Here is an 11,560-nt window from a genome sequence, read left to right on the forward strand (position 1 = left end):
CCCAGCCTCTCTGCTGGGCTGGGCTCAGGGTAAACCCTGCTCAGCAGTGACAAAACACCTCTGAGTTATCAGCACTGCATCCAGCACAAATCCCAACCACAGCCCCACACCAGCTACTGTGAAGAAAATCAACTCCATCGCTGTAAAAACCAGCACAACTGCTACACTGCATTTTCTGCTTCCGCAGAGGGTGTTTCCAAGGGAAAAATAAGCAATTTTCCACGTTTCTTTAACAACTTTTGGAAATAAAGGATCTCTCAGCTGTCGTGTAAAGCACGAGTGAGTTTATCCTCACGTGTAATTCCATGTAACCCAGCGGTGTGGGGCGGCTGAAGGAGGCAGGGGAGGAAGCCCAGTGAAAGCAAGTGCACACTGCCATCACGGCCGCGCTGTGAACCTGCAGTGCGGGCCCTGCCCGCTGTGCAGGCCTGCTCAGGGAGCACCGGGCGGGCTCGGGCGCCCCTCGGGAGCAGCGCGGTGCGGCGCCCGGCCTGCGGGGCGCGGAGCGGCGGGAGCCGCCCCGCCGGGCGGGGCCGGCGCTGCCAGCCCGCCGCCGCCATGCCCAAGGTGGTGTCGCGCTCCGTGGTGTGCTCCGACACCCGCGACCGCGAGGAGTACGACGATGGCGAGAAGCCGCTGCACGTCTACTACTGCCTGTGCGGGCAGATGGTGCTAACGGAAGAGCGTCGTGTAGGGAACAGGGCCCGGCAGGCGGCGGCGGGAGCGGGCCCGGGATGTGGGACACGGGCCCGGGATGTGGGACACGGGGCCGAGATGTGGGACGCGGGCCCGGGATGTGGGACGCGGGTGCGGGTTCGGGGTGCGGGTTGCGGGTTCCCGGCGCCAGCCCGGCCCCTCGCTCCCCGCAGATTGCCAGCTGGAGAAGCTGCCGATGCGGCCCCGGGACCGCGCCCGCGTGATGGACGCGGCCAAGCACGCCCACAAGTTCTGCAACGCCGAGGAGGAGGAGAGCGTGTTCCTGCGCAGGTGGGCCCGGCCCCCGATGCCCCGTCCCTCCGAGCCCGGCCCGGGAGCGGGCTGCCCTCCCCCCGGCTGGGAGCCGCCCTGGCTCCGTGTGCTCCGCTCAAGCGCTGCCTCTCTCCCCCAGACCCGAAGGCATAGAGCGGCAGTTCAGGAAGAAGTGTGGCAAGTGAGTGACCTTTTTGAGTCTTTGGAGTGGCTTTTAGAATCTTTTTAAGGAGGAATCCATAGGAATCCAGAATCTGGGTTTCCTCTCAGCTGTGCATATTTCTGTTTCCAGGTGTGGACTGCTGCTCTTTTATCAACACCAACAGAAAAATGCTCCTGTGACGTTCATTGTTGATGGTGCTGTGGTCAAATTTGGCCAGGGTTTTGGGAAAACAAACATATATACTCAGAAACAAGACCCTCCTAAAAAGGTGATTTGCTTTAAAGAACAAGGATACCTTTGCTTTTCTAAAGGTGTTGTGTATAAAATAACTTAATGGTGAGGGGAGAGGAGAGAGAAAAGAAAAAGAAAAGGACCTCTGAACAATAACTCAATTTTGTGTCTTGTCCATGTCTACCTTAAGTTTCCCTTGACAGTGGTCACTGCAGTTTGAAGCCCTAGCACTAAAGGAGAGCAAAATCAACTCTGAAATCTAGACTGTGCCTGATGTTTAGGCTCAGTTAACAGAAAGTTTCCAGTTGTAAGTTGGTCAGGTTGGTAGCCTGCACAGTGATTCTCAAAGTTTGGCTTGCTTCTGGTAATGAAACCTTTAAGCCCAGAAATCACTGAGCATAATTCCCCTTTGCCACCCACAGAGTTCAGGTAATCTTGATGGCTTGCATAAGAAGCCTTAAAACCTTTGGAAGGAGGAAGCAATCCCTACTGGCACAACTGTTGCCAAGGTTTAACAGAATGTTCTTGTTTTTCACCCAGGTGATGATGACCAAACGGACCAAGGACATGGGCAAGTTCAGTTCTGTCACAGTCTCCACAATTGATGAAGAGGAGGAGGAGATTGAAGCGGTGAGTTTTGGATGCCCTTAGTGGCAGCCACATGTGAGCTGGGCAGAGCCAGCGGTGGTCTCACTGTTTGGATGAGATGTAGTTACTCTGGGGTTTGTGTGTGTATTTCAGAGGGAGATTGCAGACTCGTATGCACAGAATGCAAAAGTGATTGAGAAGCAGCTGGAACGCAAAGGCATGAGCAAGAAAAGGCTACAAGAGTTGGTGAGTTTTTCTTTGGTGCTGAACACAAAGCTGAGATGTGTTGGCTTTGTACACAAAAGCCATCTTGCTCAGACTGCAAGTCTAGAGAGGTCCTGGTCACAGGCAGCTTGCAGCTTTGTGAGGATGAGATTTCCTTTACAAGTTTTATAAAGATGTTCTAGTCCCCCGAACTTAAAATAGCCTTGAGAGCTAACTGAGAGCAGCCAGCAGAGTGCTTGCAGGGAGGCTTTGTGTGACCTGCTGGACGAGGAGCAAGGGAAGGGGAGATCAGGCCATGGCTTTGCCAGCCTGCTGTTGTGCCTGCTGGGCAGAGCAGGTCATTGCCATGAGGCTCCAGGGCACAGCAAGGCTCCTGTGGAGGATCTGCAGCTCAGCTGCTACTGCAGGGGGCACTCAAAGAGTGAATGGCAACAACATCACAACTGATCTTACCTCCTGTGACAGGGGGATAGTAGGTGGAAAGGGGGAGGAAATGTGCAGCTTCCACCTGAGGATAGAAAGTATGAAATTGCCTCTTGGGCAGTTGGTTTTGGGCTTTTTATGATTTTGAAGATGGTCGTCGTTTTGTACATCAGCAAAGCACTTGAGCTACTCTTGCTCCTGGTTTTGGAACTGAAAAGTTTGCTTGGTCAGACAAGAAGAGCAAACTTAATTGGAGCTCTGAAGGGAAAATTATCCAGACATGATTTAATTCTACCTTAATTTTCCTATTCAGGCTGAGTTGGAAGCCAAGAAAGCCAAGATGAAAGGAACCCTGATTGATAACCAGTTCAAATGAAATGCTGTGTATCTGCTGGGTATTTGGAGACAGGAGAAAACTACCAAGAGCTATCACAGTTCTGTCAACAAAGCAGGAGTAACAGACAACGTTCAAGAGTGGCACTGTGCTGCAGCCAGCTTGGAGGATGAGAACCTCTCTGACCCCTCTGTATAAGTGATACTCTGGGTACCAGTCTTAACTTGGCACTGGAGACTGCTCAAACTGCAGTTCTCTACTGCAGATCCAGTGTTATGAGCAGACTCTTCCATGTTGAATATTTATTTCAAGAAAATCTTTGCTGGGTGCCTTCCCAAGTTCACCTTTAGATACCTGTCTTTTTATTTGTAGCTTTCAAATGTGTTTCCTTGAATACATTAGGATGTCGGGTAACTGTACAACAAAGAAATCCTTACAAAAATAAGCTCTATGCCTGTTGTTAATTTTGTTATTTTAAACATATCCAAAAGGTGCAGCAGCTGAGCCATGCCATTCCACCAGAGTCTGGAACAACTGGGATGCAAGGCCTGGGCATGGTGCTGCTGCTCACCCTGACCTGCCAGAGGCAGCCAGCACAGACTGGGCTGCTGCACTGCAGTCTCAGCTCCTGCTGCACACCACAGGGCTGCAGCTGTACAGAATTACACATACCAGAGTGTAAAATCTAAGCCTGTTTTAAACTACTGTAAATAAAAACTGCTACTAAGGAGTTCAGATACTTGGTTGGAAGTTACTGATACAGCCAGTGGTCATTAAAGAATACAACTGCACATCTGAACTAGCCCATTGGGCAAAACAGTATCAGTATTTGGAGCTGTGAAATGTGATGGAAAAATTGTTTTGAATGTACTGACCACTAAGGGCTTGGATAGACAACATTATACACCAGTTTTTAAAGTGCCCTGTTTGGGTAATTGTACTTTGTGCCTCTTGTGTGATGTAATAACAGGGTTCTCTAGCCCATGTCTTCATTGCTCTCTATTGGGTTAAATACCAGATTTGAACTAAAACACCCCTCCTGAGATGTTCTTGCTCTACCAATAAATGCATCATAAAATGCAAGCAATGAACAAGATGCTTCCATCTCCCACAATTATTACGGAAAACTTTCTGTAATCAATAAAGATTTTCCATCTGGTTTTATAGCCCTGACTGGAAAGACTGAGATCTGTGTATCTAAGGATCTATCCTCTCTTTCTCAGGAAAACAAGGAGTAAAAGAGGGAGTGAACTCTGCCCAGAGCCAGCAGAGATGGGTTGGTAGGTCCTGGGACAATTTAATGCCAGGTTGGTAAGCAGGTGTTCAGGTTAACTCAGCAGTGCTGTCTTGTTCCCTGCTCATCCCAGCCTATTCCCAGAAGAGCCTGTGCTGGTGTGCAGTACTGGGGAGGGCAGGAGATGTGTGGGTACACAAACCCCTGACCCCCTGTGGTAGCACAGTCCAGCCAGGCGAGGGCCTCAGGGCTCCTCTGGGAGTGATCCAAGCCTGGGGGATCTCTATAAAAATTCAGACTTTTTTCCCAAGCAAGAGTAAAAGACTTTGACATCTGAAGATAGGTTTTGATCCATGTGAGATGTGCTGGGATGCAGATGCTGAGTCTCCAGTTGTCCAAGGATGAAGTGTGGTCTTGCTTCAGGTGACACCAGAACAACAAGCTGACCTGGGAATGATGGGATTTATTGCCAGGGTTAAGGCTGGCAGTGACAAAAGCTGAGGACAGGCTGTGAAGGGGCTGCCAGGTGGGGATAGGAGCATCTTTGCAGTTTGGTGAGGCACAAAGAAAATCTGGCGAGTGTCCCAGCTCAACACAAGTTGTCCAAAGTAGCTGTTACCAACTTCCTCAGCTGCCTCCTGGAGCCTTGTGACAGCACAGCACAGGCTTCTGGAAGGCCAGTCCACGTTCAATCAATGTTTGTCCTTCCCATCATTGGAATCTGCCTAGTTTGGCTCAGGACTCATGCATGGACCCAGTCAGAAAGGGGAGTGCCTTGTATCTTCTGAGTTGCTTTTGATATACTCTAGTTATGCAGGCCATGGCTGAAACAACTCCAACACAGAGAATCTGATCCAATACATTATTATGTATTTCTTACTTCAACTGGAGCATTCACAACAGTGTAAATCAAATTGGGTTCTTCATTTCTAGATCTAAATTAATTAAAATACATTAGCTGGCTGTAGCAGCAGGAAGCAGGGTCACCAAGTTCAAACTATTGATGACATGTCCTGTTAAAATAGATAAAAGCAGCTGTCCTGCAGGGTTTCCCATACCCTGGTAGCAAATGGGCAATCTGTAGCAGAGTTCAGACCAAAGAAAAGTCAGATTTCACTTTACAGTCAGACGTGTAAAAGTCAACATTTGTTTTTATAAATCTGTAGATACAGGCAAATGGTAATTTGTTTAACTGAGCACCATATTGTATGTAAGAAGTTGTCTATCTGCAGAGGTATCACAAAATGTGAAATAAAAGTGAAGGAGGGAATCTGTTTCAAAAGTAATGGCACACATGGACACTTACCTTACTGTAGTTCATTACTTAGTTCAGACCAGTTTCCAAGCACCTTCACAAAACCCTAGTCTGATTTAGCAAGTCAGAACAGCTCTGGGTGTAGCAACGGTGCCTGGCTCCCCATAACCTGTGCAAAACCTCCACACAATTTGTAAACACTCGAGAAGTGGTAACAGTGAATCCAACCTCCTCTGAGTTAATCACAGCGGTGCCTGGGGAGCAGCATGGAGGGAGGGGAAGTTTCTGGTCAACCCTTGCAGCTCTCCTGGTGCTCCATGTTGGTGCTATTTTACTCAGTGCAGCTGGCTTGCTCTGAGTTGTTGCATTGATAAATGCACATTGATAAATACACATAATGTGTATGACAAAGTGATCAGCTTGGGAGCAGCACTAACTGATCAGTCTGAATCATAGTCTCAGCTTTTGCTGGTGCTGTCCTAAAGAGGCCATAGGGCTTTGCCACATCCAGGCATTTTAAAAGTACAAAATTATGGGCTTGTTTAAAAGGATCCAGGGCTGGGCTCCAAGGATGGAATGGAAGCCTTGTAACTCCCTGCTGAGGAATCCTTATGACCCTAGCTGGCCACAGCACACTGGGGATTTGGACAGATTTCAAGGCACAAGTGGCCAATCTCTTTGTTGTCAGCCAGAAAATCTCCATCCCCATGCCAGCAGCCAGGGCTGCAACTCCTGTCAATCCCAGCAGGATCAGAAAGCAGCAACCAGCAAACCACTGGTGGGATGACACCTCCCAGAGCCCCTGATGCTGCCAGTCTTGGTGTGGGGTCTTGGCAGGTCCTGAGGACTCCTTCTTCCCAAAATCACCACCCCCAGCAGCTCGGTGTGGCTCCAGGGTGTGCAGAAGTGGGGCTGTGTCCTTGCAGGTGTGTGGGCATAGCTCTGGCCCCACAGCCAGGCCCACCATGCACGTGCCTTGGGCAGCTGATGGGGCCACTTGTGTGGCTGGGCAGTGGCAGAACAATCCCCACTGGGAACAATTGATGTTACCCTGCATGCCAAAGCATTGCCCCTTCCCCTGCCCCTCTGCCCAGACCCTGCCAGTCATGCAGGCAGCACATGAAAGATGCTGGGGCAATGCCTGCCAAGGGTGACAAGGACACAGAGGCAGGGGCACTCCTGTCTCCAGCCAAAGCCCAGAGATACAGCCTGGAGTCACCCAATGATTGCTGAAGGGGACAGTGGAGTGGATGAGCTGGCACTCTGGTCTTCTACAAGTCAAGTCCTCGGGGTGGGATGCTCTCCACTGCAATACCCAGCACAGAGCCAGGCACAGCCCAGCTGGGGCAGGCTGGTGCACACGGAGCATTCCAACCATCCCACAGCAATCACCACCTGCCCCAGGCACTGCCACATGTCACACGATCCCCCACGCAGCTGTGCTGTCAACACCTCCTAAGCCTGGATTTATGGCTGCTGAGACAAAAGCAGCACTACAGGCACTCACCCATCCCTGCTCACCAGCAAAGGAGCTGATGCACCAGGCTGGACACAGCTCCTGTGGAGGAAATCACCATGTGTGATGTTCAGCCCTTCCAACGGGAGAACCACACTTAAAAGGAAAACCCACCCCCATCCATGCCATTCTTGGGGCAGCACAGCCCAGTGGACAAAATGCTGTGTTGGAGGGACTGCACTCAGCTTGCTGCCTTGCCACTGGCTGGCCTAAGTCCTTTTCTCATGCCTCAGTTTCCCCACAAGAACAAAGCCCTTAATCCCTGTACAGTGTGCTCCTGTGGGAGGCAACAGCAGCAGCTGAACCCCCCGGCCTGGTCCCCAGATCAAGCTGCTCCCAGGGAGCTGCCAGCAGGGGGGCAGTTAAAACCCCAGAAGTTTTAAAACTACCAGGCTGCAGTACTCAACAGGGGAGTGCAGGAAAACCTCTTGTGGGCTCTGCCCTGCATCTCACACCTGCCAGAGCTAAAAAGAGCTGTGAAACACATTCTTGTTTCCTGAATCCCCAAAGCAGTCAATAGGGCAGGTAGCTAAAACCAATTTCACTCAGTTCAGCCCTGCACCCCAAGTCCAGAGCATTAAGTCTAAGTCTTAAGGACTTAGGGATGCCCCAGCTCAGCTCCTTTGCAGCCTGGCACACAGCCCAGCTCAGTGCCTCAGTCACCCATCACTGTGTGCAGGAATAAATGATGCACTTACCTTATTGTGCCAACAGCCTGGCCATGCAACCTCTGTGGAGGAAAGGACAGGGAAGGATGCCCCATGCTCAGCAACCAACAGCATTTCAGAACAGCCCTTGAAATCCAGGAGAGCTTAGCAGCAGGAGGCTGAGAGCCCTTACTTAATAAGCTGGCACTTGTACAACAGGAGAGGGCCCCTGCCAAGCTGCTGCCTGTGCCCCAGCACTGCCCACTGCTTGTGGCATTGCTTCAATCTCACCTTTACAGCCCATTTCACCTCCACAGCAGGCAGTGGGGGATCTCACACTACTGCAGCCCAAGGGCAGCTGAAAATCATCAGCAAGGACAGCTGGCTCAGCTCTGAGGCACAAGACTGTCTCCCATGAGGAAGGCCCGTGCCCACTCACAGGGACCCTGGCAAGCCAGCACCAGCTGCAGCAGGAAGGTGCTGTGCTCTCATGCCTGGCTGCTCTGCTTAGATTCCAGCATTAAAAACAACTCTCGCCCTTTGCAACACAAGGTCTTGTTTAGCTGCCTTGGGCAGTGCCTGAGATTGGTTTCAGTGATTGAAATCAACTGCTTTGAGCAGGCCTGGGCAGCCAGAAAGACCAAAGGCATGGGGGAAGTGAAGAGACTCACTGATCTGAAGGGCAGACCAGGAGAGCATCCCCTCACCACTCCAGATCCCAGGCAGAAACCAGGCAGCCTACACCACTGGCTTCCCCTGGGGAGGAAACACTACCTAGCTTCCTTGGCAGCCTGCACTGTGTTTACCAGTACTCAGCAGGCACTAAGGCTTGCAGGTTGGAGGTGGTTCATCTTCCTCCTCCTCTACAACTGCTGAGACTCCCAACCCCCTCATACTTCGACTGCTGCAAGAACAAACATGAGATGAGGAAAATTGGTTTCAGATTTTTATTTCTCTGTACTTTTTAAGCAAGAGTGACTGAAATAGAAACCATCATGAGTCCCATCAGGGGAAATAGTTTGATAAGGACAGGGCAAGCAGCCACCCCTGCCCCATGCCAACCTGTACAAACACCAGCTGCCACTGTTTAGTAACTAGATGGTTTTCAAACAAGTCCATGAACAGTCATAGACTACATAGAACAACATGCCAGTTCACAACAGGAAACAACTTATGTATACTTCTTGATTTCATCATACAGGACTAAGACAAAAGCACCGCCCATTCCTCGGAGTACGTTTGACCATGCACCTTTGAAAAAGGCCTTGGAGCCCTCATCCCGGGCAATCTTCCGCCAGCAGTCAAGAGTGCCAGAGTACATTATGTCAGCTGCAGGAGACAGACAGCTTTAGGAACTGGATGCCCACAACCCCCAACATCCAAGTCAAACAGCCTCATGCATCTACTAGCTTTACAATCTCAAGTGCATCCCATTTCCTGGCTGGCTTTCTCCAGCACTAGCACATCAGAGACTGGCCAGGAGAGATGGTGCTGCTGCTGCTGCATTGTCTCTGGGAGACACTGGAAGGACCAGTTCAAGCAGAAGGCAGCAACTCCTTGCTTTGACAGCAACACTTCCAAACCCAACAGCAACCGCACAGTTGGCCAGGCTGTGCCTGCTACAGAGGCTGTCTTTTCTTGTCCCAGAGACACTGGCTTGAAACATCCAAGTGCAAGTTCTGCTGCTCCTACATACTGACATATACCTGACTTGTGCATGCCACCTTACAGGTGTGCTGCACAGGCCAACCCCACAGTGCCCCTTCTGCAGCCCCTCCTACACCCCTGCTTACAAGAGATGAGGATATCTACACAGGCTGATGAAAGCCAAGCCACTCTGCCTTCACTTCAGCTCCACCACCAGCCATTGATTCAGGGATGCCCAGTAACTCTCACACAGCGAGGAGGGAACTCACCTCCTTTCCGGCCAGACTGCATCATCATGCGCCGACGAACCGTGTCAAAAGGGTAGGACACCAAACCAGCCACAGCAGTGACGCTCTGAGCGATCATCCAGCTGACAACAATGTGGGTGTTCTTTGGGTCTGGAAGCATGCCTGCAGGAGAGAGGCTTTGATGAGAACGGCAGGTAAGCCACCAGCACTATGGAAATGCACTCCAGGCCTGCCGCGGCCCAGCATCTCCGTTTTTGTGCCGTTTGGGTCAACCTACCCTTGGCGGTGTCGTAGATGCCGAAGTAGGCGGCTCTGTAGATGATGATGCCCTGCACAGAGACGCTGAAGCCCTGGTACAGGCCCCGGAGGCCATCTGAGCGGAAGATTTTGACCAGGCAGTCACCGAGCCCACTGAACTCGCGGTCGGCCCCGGCTTTACCCACATCCGCTGCCAGGCGGGTTCGGGCAAAGTCAAGGGGGTACACGAAGCACAGGGAGGTCGCGCCGGCGGCGCCCCCGGATGCCAGGTTCCCGGCGAAGTACCGCCAGAACTGGGTTCGCTTGTCCACGCCGCCCAGGAAGATCTCCTTGTACTTATCCTTGAAAGCGAAGTTGAGGGCCTGGGTGGGGAAGTAGCGGATCACATTGGCCAGGTTGCCGCGCCAAAACGAGAGGATGCCCTGCTCCCGCGGGATGCGCACCACGCAGTCGATGATGCCCTTGTACTGCTTGTCGGCGGAGATCTGCTTGCTGGCGTGCTGCACCTGCAGGGGCCGAGACGCCGCCGTCAGCGCCGCTCCCCGCGAGCCCCCGGCCCTCCGCCGCCGCCCCCCCTCTCCTTGCGGCGACCTTGCGACGGCCCCGGCCGCCGGCGCTCACCTGCAGCAGCAGCTTGACCCTCTCGATGGGCGCGACGGCGGTCTTGGAGATGGCGGCCGCCACCCCGCCGGCAAGGAAATCCTTGGCGAAGGACACGGCCGCATCGGTCATGGCGGGAGCGGCGCGAGCGGGAGGCGATGCCGGGCGAAGGAGGCGGGAGGCGGCGCTGAGGGGGCGCCGCAATGGCCGTTAATATAGGGGCCGGGGCGCGAGCGTGGGCGGGGCGCACGGCCCGCCCGCCCATTGGCTGCCGAGGGGGGCGTGGCCTCCGCAGGGGGGACGGGGCCGCCGTTGGAACTGGTGGGGGGCACATGGCCGCGGTGAGGGACGGGGAGCGCGGCACGGGGAACAGCGGGACAGGACAGCCCGGGATGGGGAACAGCGGGACAGGGCAGCCCGGGATGGGGAACACCGGGACAGGACAGCCCGGGATGGGGAACACCGGGACAGGACAGCCCGGGATGGGGAGAGCGGGACAGGACAGCCCGGGATGGGGAACACCGGGACAGGGCAGCCTGGGATGGGGCACAGAGGGACAGGGACCGCGGAATGGAGGACTGCACCCGCACGGCGGGCAGCACACGTACGCGGCCCGGCCCGGTCACACCGCCCGTCGCTACCCCGGGAGGGCCCGCGGCCCCTCCGCGCCACCCCAGAGCCACGGCGACAGCCGGGCACAGCAGAGCACGCTGCACGGGCGGGCTCGGAGGCTGCCCCGCCACCGTTCAGCCCCGTGTCTCAGCCGCAGCCGAGCCCCGCTCGCAGACCCAGGGGACGCGGTGACCCTGCACAGCAGTGACTGTGCCCGGAGTCCCCGTGCCGCCGCAGCGCCCAGCCCAGCTGCGATGCCCAGCACAGCCCAGCTGCGATGCTCAGATGCCCAGCACAGCCCAGCTGCGATGCCCAGCACAGCCCAGCAGGAACCCACCCCCAGCGCACAGCGGCATCCAAACGTCCCTCCAGCAGAACTTCACCTGTCCAAGAGTTTAGCCTTGCTACTGACTTATTCTTCATGGTCATACGCCATTGTACATGTTAATGATCCACTGATGAAGGGCTTTCTTTCAGGGACATCTGAAATATTTTAGTGCTGCCTTTCGGGGATTTATCATGTGTAATTGTGATTGCAAAGGACAGGCTTGGTTGATAAAAGGATAGTGCTTGATAGGTCATAGGAGTGCACTATGATAAAAGGTGGTAG

The 11,560-nt window shown here is 53.5% G+C and overlaps 3 protein-coding genes across 3 annotated transcripts; 2 read left to right on the plus strand and 1 right to left on the minus strand.

The window, feature by feature from the left end:
* Positions 1-747: 747 nt before the first annotated feature.
* STEEP1 (STING1 ER exit protein 1) lies at positions 748-4,099 on the plus strand. The gene is made up of 6 exons (XM_039717534.1): positions 748-987; positions 1,109-1,150; positions 1,262-1,400; positions 1,904-1,993; positions 2,105-2,197; positions 2,913-4,099. Exons 1-6 carry the CDS (start codon positions 755-757, stop codon positions 2,973-2,975), a joined length of 660 nt encoding a protein of 219 aa, XP_039573468.1. The 5' UTR covers positions 748-754; the 3' UTR covers positions 2,976-4,099.
* A 4,419-nt stretch (positions 4,100-8,518) lies between these two features.
* SLC25A5 (solute carrier family 25 member 5) lies at positions 8,519-10,544 on the minus strand. Its single transcript, XM_039717259.1, has 4 exons — positions 10,360-10,544; positions 9,758-10,244; positions 9,502-9,642; positions 8,519-8,914 (listed from the first exon to the last, which is right to left on the minus strand). The coding sequence occupies exons 1-4, from the start codon at positions 10,468-10,470 to the stop codon at positions 8,757-8,759; spliced, it is 897 nt and encodes a 298-aa protein (XP_039573193.1). The 5' UTR covers positions 10,471-10,544; the 3' UTR covers positions 8,519-8,756.
* Positions 10,509-11,349, plus strand: LOC120506117 (myosin heavy chain IB-like). The gene is made up of 2 exons (XM_039717268.1): positions 10,509-11,231; positions 11,263-11,349. The coding sequence occupies exons 1-2, from the start codon at positions 10,542-10,544 to the stop codon at positions 11,347-11,349; spliced, it is 777 nt and encodes a 258-aa protein (XP_039573202.1). The 5' UTR covers positions 10,509-10,541.
* Positions 11,350-11,560: the final 211 nt, after the last annotated feature.

The sequence above is a fragment of the Passer montanus genome, unplaced genomic scaffold, assembly GCF_014805655.1.
Source record: "Passer montanus isolate IOZ18808 unplaced genomic scaffold, ASM1480565v1 scaffold38, whole genome shotgun sequence".
NCBI lineage: Eukaryota > Metazoa > Chordata > Aves > Passeriformes > Passeridae > Passer > Passer montanus.

Excerpts from the sequence above, each read along its gene's own strand:
- STEEP1 (XM_039717534.1), top strand. The coding sequence starts at position 755 with ATGTGGGACACGGGGCCGAGATGTGGGACGCGGGCCCGGGATGTGGGA. Across the intron at positions 1,401-1,903 it reads AACAAGACCCTCCTAAAAAG|GTGATGATGACCAAACGGAC; the intron begins GTGATTTGCTTT and ends TTTTTCACCCAG. Across the intron at positions 2,198-2,912 it reads AGAAAAGGCTACAAGAGTTG|GCTGAGTTGGAAGCCAAGAA; the intron begins GTGAGTTTTTCT and ends TTTCCTATTCAG.
- SLC25A5 (XM_039717259.1), bottom strand. The coding sequence starts at position 10,470 with ATGACCGATGCGGCCGTGTCCTTCGCCAAGGATTTCCTTGCCGGCGGG. Across the intron at positions 9,643-9,757 it reads CATCTACGACACCGCCAAGG|GCATGCTTCCAGACCCAAAG; the intron begins GTAGGTTGACCC and ends TCTCTCCTGCAG. Across the intron at positions 8,915-9,501 it reads GCAGTCTGGCCGGAAAGGAG|CTGACATAATGTACTCTGGC; the intron begins GTGAGTTCCCTC and ends TGTCTCCTGCAG.
- LOC120506117 (XM_039717268.1), top strand. The coding sequence starts at position 10,542 with ATGGCCGTTAATATAGGGGCCGGGGCGCGAGCGTGGGCGGGGCGCACG. Across the intron at positions 11,232-11,262 it reads GCACAGCCCAGCTGCGATGC|CCAGCACAGCCCAGCAGGAA; the intron begins TCAGATGCCCAG and ends CAGCTGCGATGC.